We start from the raw sequence: 16,653 nt of genomic DNA on the forward strand, positions 1-16,653 counted from the left end.
GCAACAAATGTACAAATGTGCTTGACACAGTGGATGGATGGATTGTGATAAGAGTTGTACAAGCTCCCAATACAATGATTTAAAATTTTTTTAATTTAAAAAGAAAAAGAAAGAAAGTGGGGCCCCAAGAATGTAAAGTGCACACCACCCAAGCCAGAAACATGAAAGGGTCAGGTCAAAGTTGGTCTTAGACTAAGGTGACCAGACATCCCGCTTTTGGCAGGACAGTCCTGATTTTTGGCGTTTTAAAAAAGTCCCAATTTTTGGAAAGAATGCACGACAAGCTAGGGAGCGGTCTATTTGGTCCATATAGACCAAATTTTTAATCAAGAACCACCACCACCCCACCCACCCCTGTCAATGGTGTCCTGCTTTAAATCTGGTCACCTTAGCTTAGACCTATGTTCATCGGGGGACCTAGCAGAGTCAAAATAAATGCACTCTATACCAATATTTCCCCAATCCAGAGTGCATGAACAGACCGCCACACAGAAGAATCCCTACTGAAGATTTTCCAGCAAAGCACTACTACAGAAACAACAATAAACCAGTAAACCAACCAACAAAATACTGAGCAGGAAAGCGATTCACAATAGGATGTCAACACACACAAGCAAAACCGCAGGACGATTTCGAGTATTTGAAGATATGGAGCCAGCTTGGAGTAAAATATGCTTGGAGCAGTATATGGGAAGGATTAAGATCCATAAGGAAAGATTACAAAATCATGAAAATGAACAGGCAGATATGTAAATTTTCTAGGAAGAGGAAAACATTGACACAAATTAAAAGCACTCTATATTTAACAGACAATTAGGCAGAACGGAAAAAGGAGTTAACAAACTGAAAGACTATCCAGACGGCAGCACAGGGACAAGCTAGAAAAATACCAGAGGGAGGTACAGAGATGGAGTGCGATATGAGAAGGTCCAAAACATGTACAATGGGACTCTCGAAAAGCGAAAACAGAGAACGAAGAAAAAGCAATAGGCAAGAAAATGTATAAATTTATTACTCCCAAGGAAATAAGTACCCCTTGTCTGCCAGTTTGTCGTACTGTGGTGGCGAGGCTCTGTCACTAGTATTTCCAACACCAGCAGGGTCACCCAGAATATGCACAGGTTTCAGGAGAGCTCCCAGACAAGACTAGACAATGAAAAAGGATTAGGCTGTCCACTTCTGAGGCATTAGCCCCTGGAAACCTTATGGACAGCATCCAAACATTGCCAGACACTGAAAACCTCATGAGTGGAAGCGGAACGCGGTCACAGAGGGTGCCAGACGATGAGCCCTTCGGGTGGGCAGGCACTCAAAACTATGACTGAGGGGGAGCTTCCTTCTCAAAATAGAGTTGACCATAATGACATAGACAAAGCCTTCGGGACCGTCATTTGCTGAGGGGGCACAGCTAAAATGAAAAGAGATGGCCACCAACATCAATTAATAACTGGAACTTGAAATGTCCAAAGTGTGAACCTAGGAAAATTCAAATTGTAAGAAATAAAATGGAATGCATAAAGATGAATATTCTGGGTGTTAGTGAGCGGAAATGGATTGGTTTTGGCCATTTCGAATCCAAAAAGCACATGGTTTACTATGCCAAGTGAGTTAGTTAATTGTGCCAACCTGGCCGATAATCACATGTGGGGCTAATTGAAAGGCAGAGGGATAAATGGGTGGTGAGCCTCGCCTTTCTAGTTCTCGGGTCTCTTGTTTTGTGATGGTCGCACCAGGGTGCAGTAGCCTTAGCAGTTCTCTGCTTCAGCTTGCAAGGCTGACTTCCTACAAGACATCCCCAAGGAGAAGCCACATGGACCTATCCCGATGCAGCCCTAGGTGCTGGAGCAGCCGTGTGGAGACCCCTGCTAGTGCTGAGATGCTTATTCGTTCACTGACTCAGCTTTCCTCCTGCAGTCAGCATCATTGCCTCTGTTTTGTGAGGTGGAGGACTTTGTGGACTGGTGTTGGGTTAATGGGTTAATGTTGGACTTGTGGGCTTGGGCAGCATTGGGTTGGGATGTTTTCATGATGCACACTTTCTTTACATAAAACTCTCATACATGAGTTGCTGTGGATTTGCTTCTCTAAAGTATCCAGACTAATACACCGATAATACAGATTCAAAAGGAATAGTTGTATATTCATTGTCCAAAAGGACACTTCATGATCCTTCTTTGAAGTGCAGTGCTGCTTGGGATAGCATAATCTCTATCCTCAAACAAGAAAATCCAGCCAACAAAACTATTATTCAAATACCAACCACTAAAGCTACTGATGCATAAAGTATTCTAGAAACATCTTAGTCTAAAGTTAACCAATCATGTCATCAAGATGCATTGATAATGATGGGGTATCGGAATGCAAATGCTGGAAACAAAGAGGAAGGAACAATATGGAAAAGATGGTCTTGGTGGGAGAAAGGGAGCTGGAGATTGCATGATAGAATTTTACAAGACCGCAGACTTCTTCATTGCAAAGACCCCTTTCAAGAACACAATGCTGACTACAGATGTGTGTTCTCTAGATGGGATACACAGAAGTCACACTGACTCTACATGCGTGGAAGGGGCGATGGAGAAGCTCAGTATCAGCAGCTCAGTCCAGGTTGGGGGCTGATTGAGAACAAGACTACCAATTGGTCATATGTAAGTACAGGTTGATGCTGAAGAACAAAAACAAGGCGATTAAAGCCCAAATAAGACCTTGCGTCTATCCCACACGAATTCTGAGAAAATCTCAAGAACAGATTTGATGCACTGAACATGTCAGAAGACCCGACGACCTCTGAGTGACATCCAAGAGCATCGCTCATGAAATAAGCAAAGGTCACGAAAAATACAGCAAAGAAACGAAAGATCAAAGCAGTCAGAGGAGACTCGAGCATACTGCTAATCCTAGAGCAGCGGAGGGAAATGGAAGACATGATGGCATCACAGAGCCGTCGTCTCCCCTTCCCATGATGAGGGTGGACTTCTATTTATCTCCTCCCAGCTCTGATAATCTGTGCTTCATATGTTTTGAGGCTATTTTGTTTGGTCTATATAAATGTAAGCATAATATTTCAGATAAGTGAATTTCTAACTAAAACGCTCAGATTACTATTATTCTATTTTTCGCTAGCTTTCTTAATCCCCTGTAAAATCCCTCAAATACTTGCACTGGTTTCTAATCCCTCCAGTGTATATCATAATTTGGGGATAAATCAGGAGTATTTGCATGACTATGATCATAGACATATATTCACAGCTGAGCTATCCATGCATGATGACTAATTTTTATGCACACCCCTTGTCTCTGCCAGAGGTCTTTTGGTATCACTGTTGCTGGCACAGTGATCACTGTGTCATGTAACACACGCGGCCCAGCTCATCAGCGTGCTGACAGTACCTCAGATCGTCCCACCCACCTGTGTCTGTGAGTCTACTTTTCTCCCCTCTCCACTCCCTCCCTGTGCCTTTCCATTCCGCCCCCCACCCCTCCACCCCCACAGTGTAGTCTTCAAAGCCTGCTTCTTTCGTTCTGAAAACCATTTCTCCAACAGTGGTGTCATGCAGTATCTGTCTTTATGGGATTGACTGACTTAGCTGAGCATGTCTTCCAAATCCACCCATGTCACGGAGTGTTTGACTGTTTCCCTGCTGTTTTTCAGAGATGCGTGATATTCCCTTGTGTGTGTGCACCAGAGCTGATCTAGCTAGTCCCCCACAGGCACAGGCAGGCTTTTTGGGTGTTTCCATCTTTTTGCTATTGGAATTGTCTTTCCCATCCCCAGCCCAGGGAAAAAGGAGGGGCTTGGATTGTCCACTAATTTATCCCTAAACCCCTGTCATACATGTAAATTCTTTCCTCTATAAATACACCAGTTAATATACTTCTGTTTTGTCCTTAAAAAAAATAATAATAAGCCATCCTTGCAGATGTCATTGAGCCTGCTCCAGGTGGAACCAGCTCTTGTACAGGAGCAGGGCACGTGTACCGTCCTGGAATCTCCTTCATGTCCTCAGTCATGTCTCTCTTCTTTAGGCATCTTGTATGCAGTGGCCCTTGTCCGTGTTTCCTGGCACTCCAGCACTGTATTCCATCCTTCTGATGCTTTGTGACTAGCCCACTGTCTGAACCCTGCCCAAGAAGACTCCTTTCCCAACCTCTCCTGCCCTGGGGTAGGCCTGTGACGCGTGCTCTGAGAGCAGCCCGGGGAAGGAGGGTCCCATGTATGGAAGCATCTAGCTTTCAGTCTGGAGTCTGGAGCTGGCATCTGCCGTGTGACCTGCAGTGGCTGTACCAAATGGGTCTGACTGAAACGGTCCTGTGGACAATTTCAGGCCTCTCCCAACCTGATTCTCTTGTCCTTCCTAGAAATTCTGTGAGCTTAGTTAGCACATTGTTCCACTCAACACCCTAGGTGGAGTTCTCGCTCAGATGTGCAGTTAACTCCTCCCTCGTTTGGGTCAGAAGCTCGTCTACCAGAAGCTTCCTGAGAAAAATTATAGAGGAGGTCACATTTTTGAGATGTTTGACTTGAGTCCAAGATGACTTGGAAGTAAGCTGTCCTCAAAAAGCATTTCAGTGGAAAGTTTGATCCTGAAACCATAAAATCATTTTCAATTAGGAAAATCCCTCTGATGTTGCCTTAAAACTCACTGCCATCAAGTGGATACTGACTGATAGCAACCTTATAGGACAGGGCAGAACTGTCCCTGGGGGTTTCCAAAACTAACTCTTGATGAGAAAAGAAAGCCTCATCTTTCTCCTGCAGAGCAGCTAGTGGATTCGAACCGTGGTTAGCAGCCCAACCAGAAACCACTAGGGCTCCCAGATGTTACCTTATAAAAGTATTGTTCAGACCTCATCTATGAAAATCAAGGATTTGTGTCAAGTTGTCTAGGCCAGGATTCTCTATGGGTTAGCTGCTAAGACCTGGTCATCCCCCATGATGTTACCTGTGGGAAACAGAAAACTTATTCCCCATAATATATGCCAAACCTAAGGTGCTGCTTGCTAACACATGGTCAATGACTACACATTTGGAGGTCAACTACTTAAAGGTTATCTGCCTGAAGGTTATCAGCCATCTAGAGCAACCAGACCCTATAGTCCAGCGGTTCTCAACCTGTGTGTCGCAACCCCTTTGGGGGTCGAACAACCCTTCCACAAGGGTCACCAAACCCATATTTTCGATGGTCTTAGGAACCGAGACACTGCTCCTCTATCTGTCTCCATGTGGGTCCACACAAACCGGTCTACCACCACGTGAGGAACTGAATGAAAGGGTCTCGGCATTAGGAAGGTTGAGAACCCACCCTAAGTAGAGCCCCCTCCCTTCTGATAAGGATAATGGATTGTTCCCCTGAAGCAGGACCCAAAGACACTGAGTCCAGCCAACTCAGGACGACCAAGGTTAGGCTCCATCTGACTCTAGAGCTCACCTGTCTGGTTCCGTGTATGCCCCTAGCGCCTTCCCTTCCTATTGTGTGCATGCCCCCAGCTCGTCCCCTCCTGTTATGTTTATGCCTGTTGTACAACCCCTTCCTGTGATGTATGTGATTGCCTGTAATTAGGGGGACTTGTACACCCCCTGAGTGGAAATATATTCTCTCTCACTGCGGATCTGGCTGCTGAAATCATGACTGTCCCAGAGGTGAGCAATCGCATGCTTTATCTTGTCTGATGGCTCTTTAATTTTGCCCCTTACTTACACAACAGCCCCTTAGACCCATCCATTGTGAGGGCTGGTGCCCCACAGTTATCTAACATAACGTACTCCCCACCAAAATGAGATCTGCTAGGAGCAGCCAAGTCACTGTAAGAAGACTGCAGTGCGATGTTAATAACCTTATTCAGATCACAGCCCAGATCCAATGATTTACCAAGAAGTTTCCTTGGGGGTGTGCCTGCTTCTAATATAATGGATGCTGTGGGAAAGCCTGCTTGCCTTTGGCTGTGTCTGGAGGCGGTATCTGACCCATCTGTTCACCTCCGGTTCTTTGAACTTGAGCCAGTGGTCCACCACATTGCCTGCCATCTGAGCCGCTGACATGGGATTCATTTGCCTCTGTAACACAAGCCAGTCATCTGACCTGCCGACACTGGGTCCAACAGTCCCTGCAGCTATGTGACCCCAAAGACATCCCCAACTTGACATCAGACCCACGCCCTTGGAACTTGCTGGCCTCTACAACTGTGAGCCAGTTCTTTGATATACGTAGACACGTGCACGTATGTAAGTCCATGAGTTCTCCTCTAGAGAACCCAGCCTGGGATGTCCCTACATTATAAACTTCTCCTTTATACATACTTGTATTCCCAAGTACGGCATGAATACGAAATAAAGCTGACAACATTCATTTGCCCCCTATTAAAATGCAATATTGGTATAGCCAACTCTACTCTGTTTTCTTCTTGGGCTGCTACCACAAGGTCAGCAGTTTGAATCCATCAGCTGTTCTACAGGATAAAGACACACACTTGGAAACCTGAGGGGCGGTTCCACTCTGTGTGCGGGCTCTCTAGAGTTAGAATCAGCTTGAGATAGCAGTCAGTTTCATTCTGTTTTCTCATCCCAAACACGCATGCCACTAGCTCTGGGACTGCCTGTAGCCAGTTTGCTGGTAACACACCCATGCCCCGGGACCTGCATGGCAGTCTCCCACATCCAGCTTTACATTCCTCCCCCTGTGCCTTGGCCATCAGTTACCATGGGAACCCCAGAAAGAGGCTGTGCTATGGCTGTGGGGCCTTGGCACTGAGGAAGGGGTCTCTGGACTTCACCAGTTCCTCGCTGCACGACAGTGGGTGGATTGTTAATAGCTCTCACCTCAGTATGCTATGGGAGTAATAATTGTCCCGAAGGGTGGCTGGGAGGCTTCCCTGAGTTAATACATGTATGTGCCTTCAACAGGGCCTGGCACTGGGTAAGTATGTGAACCTCAATGATGATACCAAGGGTGCCAGATCTCAGCTGACTACAAGTGGCAGTCTAGTGTCAAAGAGAAAGAACTGTTTCTTCTTTACTTGAAACGATTCTCTGTAGTCAGTGGGGGAAAGGAGTAAAGGGCAGACAGAAAAGCCTTTCTTCTCTGTGGTTGAAATACCTGCTCACGGAATGTCTTTTCCTGAGGCATCCCTGCACCTGGCCCCCACGGACCTCTGGGGACATGCCTGTTCTTCAGAGACAGTGCGCTCCAGGAATACCTAGCAGCCGCTGTGCTTGATCTGCTTTGTGGCATGCGGAATGCTCTCGTTACACAGAGCATGGGTGACATGTCAGTAATGCACGACCATCAGAAGGTCACTGGCAGCCATCCCAAAGCCACCGAACAGTCACACCAACTGTGACTCCCAGTCTGTGGAATTCAGATGCTAACCTTCCTCTTGCTAAAACCTCCTGGCCTGAAGGATCCAGAATGCTAAGCTGGTGACGAGACTTGAGGCCGAACCACTCATCTCCCGCCTAAACACCTCTGTGTCAGCCTCCTGTGTTGTGGTGACAAAATCCTGCAAGCTGGGTGCCCTCAAACAACGGAAACGGATGCTCTGATAGTTCAGGAGGCGAGAGGCTGGACCTCACGGTGTCAGCAGAGATTCTAGAGGAGGCCCCTCCTGGTCTCTTCCAGCTTCTGGTGACCGCAGGCAGCCATGCCTTGGTGCATGGCCACATCACATCACTCCAGTCCCTGCCTCCAACCTCATGGGGCCATCTCGTCTCTGGGTCAATGTCTGCTCCCTTCTGCCAAGCCCACTCTAACCCAGCATGGCCTCTTCTCAGCTAATTCCAACTGCAGAGACCCTCCTTCTGAAGAAGGTCATCCTGAGGTTCTGGGTGAGCATGGACTTTTAAAAAACTGTTTGTAAAATTGTAGTTTGGGTGAACATTTATCATTCATTTTCCATCCAAATTGTTTCATGATATTGTTTGCAATCCACTCCATGCAGCCCACACTCTTCCCTCTGCCTCCCGGGGTTCCCTGATTCCATGGGCCCTCCTTTCCGGGCCTGGCCTGCCTTCTGCACAGATGCTGCCCTATGGGCTCTTGCGGCTGATTGCCCTGAGGGGCACAGGCTCCCTGCTATGACTGTTCACTGTATAAAACAAACAAGACCAAACTCACTGCTACCGCCTCAGGTCGACTCAGCAACCCTAGAGGACAGGCAGCATTGTGGGTTGCTGAATGGTGACTCTTGACAGGAGCAGAACGCCCTGTCTTTCTGGTTTCCAACTATTGACCTTGAGATTAGCAGCCCACTTTGTCTTCACAATGCCACCAGGCCTCCGTGGTTCACTTTATAGGCCTGTCTATTGTTGACTGGAAGGTAAGTCTCGGGAGTGGGCTCCCCATAGGCTTGAAGGCTGTTTAAACACCACAGCTTCAGGGGGGTTCCACAGTCTCTATCAGACCAGTAAGCCTGGTCTGCTTCTGGACCTGACCTTTTGTGGGACACTATGCACCCCAGCACAGCCTCCTCTGTCACACCCTCACAGCGCACTGCCTGCCTAAACTGCCTTTCAGAGCCAGGGTCCCATGTGACATATTCTATTGAAATATGACTTTCGTCCAGGATCCAGTTGACTAAGATTGCTACTCCACATGAGCTTCATAAGGAGCTTGCCACAACATCCACCCCCTAAGTGATGTACGCAGAAAGTTAGCAGAGCATTGCACACCTGGTGGTTAATTCACTTGTTTCCCAAATACTTTGAATCAATACAAATGCCCTGCAGATGGAGAGACAGTGGGAGGAAGAGTCGAGAAGGGAGAATGAAGGCAGAGTTGCAAGCCAGGCTGTGGGGGAGACCAGCTCCTTGCACCAGTCCCCTCCAAGGGGAGGGGACCGAGAGGAAGTCCTCACCTGATAGAGGTTGGCTCCGGTGACTAAATGGTGGCAGCAGCAGGGACAAGGCAGAGTTAGGGCTGGGCTGGGAAGAACACGGGGCCATGGGTAGTGTCTCCCACCCACAGGGGATCATGTGACTGCGACAGTGGAAGCAAGCATGCTCACTTGCCCCCCAGCCCCACCACACCCCATTACCGTTGAGGAGCTGCAGCTCCAGGAAGGTGGCTGCACACACTTTGCACGCCCACTGGCTGGGCTCCGCTTCCACAGGGGTGCTGCTCTCTGGGGTACCTGCAGCTGCAAAGACAAGGAAGAGGAAACATCGGTCCCCAGCCACTCACCCCTTCACGAAGCCCAAGCTCAAGGGACAGCACATCTGTTCCAGCAAGTGAGGAGGAAGAGCTGGCCTTCAACCACCTGTCACTTGGCTGCACTGTGGTACCTTGGTGTTGCTGGGATGCTGAGATTGATGCCACTGGTATTTCAAATGCCAACAGGGTCACCCCTGGTGGGCAGATTTCGGCAGCGCTACTCCCAGATTAGGGGAAACCAGGAAGAAAGGCCCAGCAATCTACTTCTGAAAATTAGTCCATGCAGACCCCGTGGACCAAACAGAACTAGTCTGATCTAGTGCTGGAAGATGAGCCCCGAGGTTACAAGGCACTCAAAATCACCGTGGCCCAACAATAGACTCAGGCATGCCGCCACAGCCCAGGACGGGCACTGTGGCCCCAAACAGAGACTGGACATGCCCGCATTGCCCAGGACAGACACCGTGGCCCCAACAACAGACTCGGGCATGCCAGCATGGCCCAGGACGGGCACTGTGGCCCCAACAATAGACTCGGGTATGCCTGCATGGCCCAGGATGGGGAGGGTTCTATCGTCCTGCGTGTGGGGCTGTCATGAGCAAAAGTCAGTGCAGTGGCTTCAAAGCAGCACAAGGAGTTTCCGGACAGATAGGAATGGCTCAGACAGGGAATGTACATGAGTGTACACATTCTTTTCAAAGCTATCTGGACTTAAAATGGCTGAGTTTTATTGCATGTTCATTACCTGATTTTAGAAACTGAAGGAAGTTTAGAAACGTCTCCAAGGAAGAGCTACCATTGGCCAATAAGCACTTGGAAAGAAGCTCCACTCAGGGATCTGCATATCAAAACAATAAGCCAGGCCACTTCACATCCACTAGACCAAACTCACTGCCATAGAGTCGATGCCGACCCAGGGCGATCCTATCGGACAGGCATTTCCGAGACTGTCACTGTTTATGGGAGTAAAAAGGCCACGCCTTTCCTCCAAAGAGCAGCTGGTGGTTTCAAACTGCGGACCTTGCGGATCGCAGCCCAACATGTAACTACTAAGCCACCACTAGAGGAGGCTGTTATTGGATAAACAGAATGTGACCGGGAGCACATCTGTGGGGAACTGCGAACCCTCGGGCATGGCTAGTGGGGATGGACAATGGTGCGGCCACAGCAGCTGGAACAGGTGGGCAGAGGCACAGCACTACCATGTGGCCCAGCCATCCCCATCTTGGGTTCATGCAGAGAGGACTTGAAAGAGATGCCTGCACCCCAGTGTCCGCTGAAAGAAGCATTGCTAGCAATAACCAAAGGGCGGGCACCACCTCTGTCCATCCCCAGGTATGTAGATGCACCCAAAGCGGCGCTGTGGAACGATGGGTGCTCACTTCTATGGGGCCTTCCTCGCCACGGTCCTGTAACTCCCAGCAAATGAGCAGGTCAAGAAAAAAAGACAGACCTGCTGCCGTCAAGTTGTTTCTGACTCACAGAGACCCTAGGAGGTTGTACACCTTCCTAGCAGATGAGACGCACAGCCCACCAAGGGGACTGGGAAGCTTGCAAATAATACAAAGATGGAGCATAGAGCCTTTTGAAAGTAGGACAATGTACTAATGGGGTCCTGGTTAGGTTTGCCATCCCACCAGGCTGACAGCAAGCCATCCCAGCGGCAGACATGGGGACTGCATGACCCCCAGGAAGAAAAGACAGATGCAGAGTGTGTCCTTTGAACCTGGGGTCCCCGTGGTGGGAACCTTCTAGACCAAGAACCAGAGAACAGTAACACTGGAGAGAATGAGTGACCACAAGACTGGTGACTGAAGAATGGCCGCAGCAGAAGGAGAAGGTGGGCTTCCCAGCCCACAGAGCAAGAGAGCTGAGTGTCTTTAGGTAGGGAGCTGGCTGACAGAGTAGGGTACCTCTGGGTGTTTACTGGCAGAGCTAAAGAGATTTGGAAGATTTGCCTGAGTGAGGCAGATGCCAGGCAGGCCCAGGGGCCTGCCCTATAGGCACAGCTGAGAAGAAGCTGTCCGGATTGAATAGCTGTGTCTTGTTTCTGATGCTGCATTATAACCTGTTGCTTCCCCAGTAAGCATCCTCATTGTGAGTATTGCCTGTTAGCTGCATGTGGTCAGTTCATTACTGAACCAGAAGACCAGGAGAGAGTGCCTTGGGAGTTGGCAGAAAGGTCCCAGAGAGGAGGTATGTGTGACTCCCATTTAGGAATCAGCCTCAGGCAGATGCTGATGTTGACTTTTGTCTGCTCGGGACATTAGGGGAGGTCAGATGCCGCCTATGCTGCCTTTTTGTACATGTGCACACACAGAAAGAACACACATGTACCTATAAATAGAAATGAGGTTTCATACATTCCACAACAGCGGTGAACACCGAAGTCGCTATGATGGGTGACCTAAGACTCAGAGGACAAATACCATGTGAGTCCACTTACATAAACTATCCAGAAAAGGCAGGTAAACAAAGCCTGATCGTGTTTGGAAAGAGGGTCCAGGCAGATGCACGGAGCTAAGGGCCTTGAGACGAAACCATAACAGAATTCAGGTGGGCGTCCTAAATCGAAGCACAGGTGTCCTCGTATGGAATGGACACAAGGACACTGCCAAGTGACCATGCAGAGACTGGCCTGATGGATCCCAAGCCAAGGGTTGCTGGCAGCCACTAGAAGGTAGAAGAAAGGCAAAGAAGGATCCTCCCCTAGAGCCTCCAGAGGCCAACTGGCCCTGCAACTCTGGCCTCCAGAACCATGAGAGAAAGCATTTCTGTCATCTTCAGTGGCCCAGGATGGGGACCTCTGTTACAGAAGGCCCAGAACAGTCATGCCCAGCCCAGCTCGGCCCCCTGCCCTCACCTCTTTGGGGGCAGGGACATCTGGGATGGCTGTGTCAGGTCAATACTTTACAAAACGGCAACTATAATGAGCGCACAGAGGCTGGGCCCAAACCCAAGCCAAACCCAACACACAGGAACCCTGCAGGGCCCGGCCCTTGCAAACACGCTTACAGGTGCACCCAGGAGGGTTACTCTGTGCTACGGCGTGCTTGTAACCAAAGGAACGCCATACTCCTGTCGGAGCCAGAGGCTAGCCGCTCACCATTTCCTGCCTACAGCAAACCGCCCTCTGGACAACAGTGACCAGCTCCCGGGGGCGACTAGAGACGTGTTTCTGCAGCAAATCACTTCAGAGATCAGCGATTTCCTCTGGGGCTCCAGGGTGCCGTGAAGGACCCCCACCCGATAGTTCGCACACAGGTTTAAAGGTCCACACTCCCCTTCTGGGACAAAAGTGGCGCATAGGTCACCCCGACTACTTTTTCCCCAGGAAGAATGTTGGATTTTGGTAGATCACTTATATCGCCTCACTAAGACTCTTCAGACACCTACAAACATGTAGACACGCATGCTCTCTCTCTCACACACACACATACCTGTGTGTGCCGCATGCCCACACAACACCCACACATACATACACAGGTGTGCCTATGTGCAAGAACTCACACATACGGCAAAACCAGGCAGTGGCTACTGCAGAGGGGAAGGGCACCCATGCTGAAGTCAGATCCTGGGTTCAAATCCTGGCTCACCTCCTGCACTGTGACCCGGGCAAGTTCCCGAACCTCCATAGTGGGTTGAACTGCATCCTTCCCCTAAAATATATGGAAGCCTAGCCCCTGGTAAGTGTGACCATGACTTTACCTGGAAACTATTTCTTTGCAGATGTAATTCATTACGTTTCTCAAATATGAGATCATCCTAGACTAAAGGAGGACCCTCAATCCAGTGACCGGTGCCCTTTGAAGAAGAGCCAAGGACACAGAGACCAGCCCACAGAAAGGAAGGAGCACCGGAGCATCAGAAGGTGGAAGACACAGCAGGCTCAGCCCTACCTCCGGTGCCCTGATCCGCACGCCCAGAACTGGAAGGGAGTAGACTTCTGTTCTTACAGGCACCTAGTTTATGGTGCTTTGTTACGGCAGCCCAAGCACGAGTCCCACCTCTCTCTGCTGTTCCCTCCACCTAAATGGGGACCAGACAGGACCGAGAGGATGTCTTCCCCTAGGAAAGCCCTGGAGGCAGAGCTGTCTCAGGGCTGGCTGTGTCTCGCCCAGCACCCTTACAGTGCTGGAGGTGGGGGGCAGCAAGCTCGTGGCTCAGGGGTGAGCGCTTACACTTGGGCATCCCATCAGGTCATTATAAAAGCAGAGCCAGTGGCGCAGCTGTGTGGCACCCTTCAAACCCTCGAGAGAATGAGGTTGGCATGGGCCACGTACCATGGGTGCCAGCGGAGGCCTGCTTCAACATGGGCTTGTCCATCTTCTTGGCGTAAAAGGCGGCGTACCAGACGCGCAGCTCGGTGCCGGGCGGGATGTCCCGCGAGGTGGTGAAGTACACGTCGCTGTCCTGCTGGTAGGCCGTCAGGTTCTGGTGCTCGTGGTCCACCGCCGGCCGCACCAGCATCATCCAGTTGCAGTCGTCCTCATTGGACGTGTCAAAGCAGACGGGGTGCCCGTCCTTCTGGAACACCTGCAGGCAAGCACAGCCCCGGGGTCGGGGCTGGGGGTCACTGGTGACCAGTCAACCTGTGTCTCTGTGTCCAGTGTGGAACAGGGATGTTGAGAATCAGTGCCAGGCCAGGCTCGCTGACAGGTGCAGTATGGGGTGGGCGGGGCTTACGGTCCCAAAGGAGTTAACAGTGAGACCACCTGACTTAAGATGGTTCAGTCGGGTCATGGGCAAAGGTGAAGCAGGCACCACAAGATGTCATTAGTGCAGGTGGGCTCTGGGCACCTGGGCTCTATTTGTGGTACAGGGGGGCACTGGGCACCCAGGTCCTTCTCCTGGTCCTGGGCTCTGCTTTTAGTCTAGATGGGCACTGGGGCCCCTGGGTGCTGCTCCTGGCTGTTATATGTCTGCTAGAAACCTTAGAAAAATCCATCTGCCTTAGGCTGCTTTCTTACCTAGAAAACAGCTGTTGCTTTATGAATTCCGACACACAGGAGCAGAAAGAAATGTTTGAATATTTTGAAATTCAAATCAACCTTATCACAATGGTAGGCTTTGTCCTCTATTTCACAGCATCATCATGGCTTCCCAACGAGGGAAGATTCTCTCCCTCTCCTGAGACTTTTCCTCTTGAGTCTTCCTTGTGGCCCTCGGGCCATCAGAATGGAGGGTGTGCCTCCTACTTTCTCCACACCAGGTGGATGCGATCCCCTGAGGATGCCAAGTTGCCTCAGCCACTCCAGCTGGGCACCCCCACCAGACGCTGGTCTTGAAAATCAAGTCCAGAGAGAAGACCCCAATGGACAGAGGGCTTTGGATCTCCCTCCGGCCCTCCCTCCCTTCTAAATAAATCATCTGCCTTCCCTTGTCCCTCTTTGCTCAAGTGTGCCTCCTAGAGGTAGTTTTCAAAGGCCTGCCAAAAGTCTGAGGTCATCTACTCCATCTGTCTGTCCTGAGACCAGAGGATGCCTTTTAAGCCTCTCAAAGCCAGGTTCACCTCCGCCAGGAATGTGCAATGATGAACAGCCAATGCATGCTTTTGTTGACAAACAAGTTTGGAGATCTGCTCTGGGCCACGCACTGTTCCAGAAGCCTCTGGGTGACACAAACAGGTGTCGGTGGCTCAAAGCACCTGATGCACCTCAGAAGAAAGACCTGGCAATCTACTTCCCAAAGATCAGAGATGCTGACAAGCCGATGGAATACAGTTCTACCGGGGGCTCCATGGGCTGGGGTCCAGTGGGCAGCGAAGCGAACACATCCTGCCCTACCTGTCTTCTCCGAGCTTCTAGAGCAGCGGTTCTCACAGGGGTGGCCTGATTCATCACAGCAGCAAACTGACAGTGATGACATGGCAACGAAAATCATGTCATGGTTGGGGGATCACCACCACATGAGGATCTGTATGAAAGGGTCGCGGCTTTAGGAGGGTTGAGAACCACTGCTCTGGAGTCTTCTTTTAAGCTACTCAATTGTGAGTCACTCGGAGGCCCTCCATCCCAGCCCAAAGGAGAACGCGCCTGTCTGGGCTCACGCTGGTGTGCTCTGTTGGGGCGGCCAAACTCATCACCGGGTGTCCCGGCCGAAGCAACACAGTCTTTAGAGAATTTTGCAAGGGGCCATGGTGCACTCCACAAGGATGAGAAGCTAACAACTCCGGGGCCGGGGCCCCTGCAGAAAACCAGGACCGTCACCCTCCCTCAGCCTGCGGCATCACCTCCTGCACACGCATCTGGGGCCCCATCCTCCTGCGCACGCTCTCAAGGCGCTCTCGTTACCTTTGCAACGTGGCCAACTACAAAACACCCCGTGAGCCTCGATTCTCCCCTGGTGTGAAAACGAAACTCAGAATTGAGAGAGGCACGTTTGCTTGGAAATTAAGTAAAAGTACCATGCTGAGGAAGGTTTCCCACATGTGCACTGAAAGCCGGTGTTACCTTTCCCCCTGCCCCAGGTGGCTCTGAGGGTCTGGTAAGGGCGGCTCTGAGGTCTGGTAAGGTTCTTAGGTTTGGTTGGCTGCAGCCCTTACCTTCAGTGGAAAGGCAGATTCCTTCTCCCACTTGGCAACTCTCCGAGACTCAAACGGACCAAACTGGGTCCGCTTGACGAGCTGCGTGACGGCAAACACGCCCTCCGTGCCATCTTCCAGCCGGCGGATCTCCAGGTTGGAGGGAAGGGAGGACCTAGGTGTGGAAACAAAGGACAAGGGCCCTCGCAGCCTGGTGGCCGACCGAGGGAGAGAACCTCCACACGCTCCCCTGGGCCACGCAAGCCGCACTCACCTTGCCCGGCTTAACACAAAGGAGTCCTTGACCATGACCACTGGGCCCAGCTCGGGACACTCGGAGTCGTGGTACTGGCTGCAGTCTTCGCACCCTGCAGGCAGACATCAGAGTGTTGTGGTGTCGGGGAGGGTGGGGGACACAGCTGAGACATCGTGTTCCACACACAGAGAAGCACCGGCCCCTGCCCGATGGCGGGGTCTAAAGGCTGCAACACACCTGCACACCAAGACCGTGGAGGGCTTGCCGGGCAAAGTGACATGTGTGTCGTGTAGGCCTCCCCATCAGGGACCCCGCAAATAACAAGATGTCTCTGCCTCCTTAGGAGAAGAGCCAGCTCAAGGACGATGGACCTCTGAGAGTGGAACTTAGTCACATTTGTGACAAGGAAGAGGGCAGTGTGGATCTGCTATCCAAATCCGCCAGCCCTGGGTGACTTTTCTGAATCAAAGCTACTCCCTGAAAAATGCCCTGGGCCACAGGAGGTCCAAGATAACCCTACCACAGCCACACCGCCTGCTGCTTGCTCCTCAGAGAACATATCCTATTGTGTGAAGCAAATGGAAGATTCGCTGCCATCGAGCCGATGCCGACCAATAGTGACCCTGGAGGACAGGACAGGACTGCCCAGGTGAGTTTCTGAGATAACGCTTCACGACAAAGCCCCCTCTTTCTCCCTCGGAACAGCCGCTGGTTTCAAACGGCTGACCTTG

General features: G+C 50.7%; 1 protein-coding gene across 1 annotated transcript in view; it reads right to left on the reverse strand.

Annotated features, from left to right (window-relative positions):
- The window catches only part of PRDM15 (PR/SET domain 15), a 59,372-nt gene extending 43,354 nt beyond the window's left edge, over positions 1 to 16,018 (reverse strand). The window contains exons 1-4 of the mRNA XM_045284805.1: positions 15,941 to 16,018; positions 15,688 to 15,841; positions 13,427 to 13,679; positions 9,028 to 9,129 (exon numbers count right to left, since the gene is read on the reverse strand). Of these exons, the coding sequence (XP_045140740.1) occupies positions 9,028 to 9,129; positions 13,427 to 13,679; positions 15,688 to 15,841; positions 15,941 to 15,975 (544 nt within the window). The 5' untranslated portion in view covers positions 15,976 to 16,018. The remainder of the gene's footprint in view (positions 1 to 9,027; positions 9,130 to 13,426; positions 13,680 to 15,687; positions 15,842 to 15,940) is intronic.
- Between the last annotated feature and the right edge of the window lie 635 nt (positions 16,019 to 16,653).

The sequence above is a fragment of the Echinops telfairi genome, unplaced genomic scaffold, assembly GCF_000313985.2.
Source record: "Echinops telfairi isolate 266 unplaced genomic scaffold, ASM31398v2 ScPeMD7_7469;HRSCAF=8507_0, whole genome shotgun sequence".
NCBI classification, from domain to species: Eukaryota; Metazoa; Chordata; class Mammalia; order Afrosoricida; family Tenrecidae; genus Echinops; species Echinops telfairi.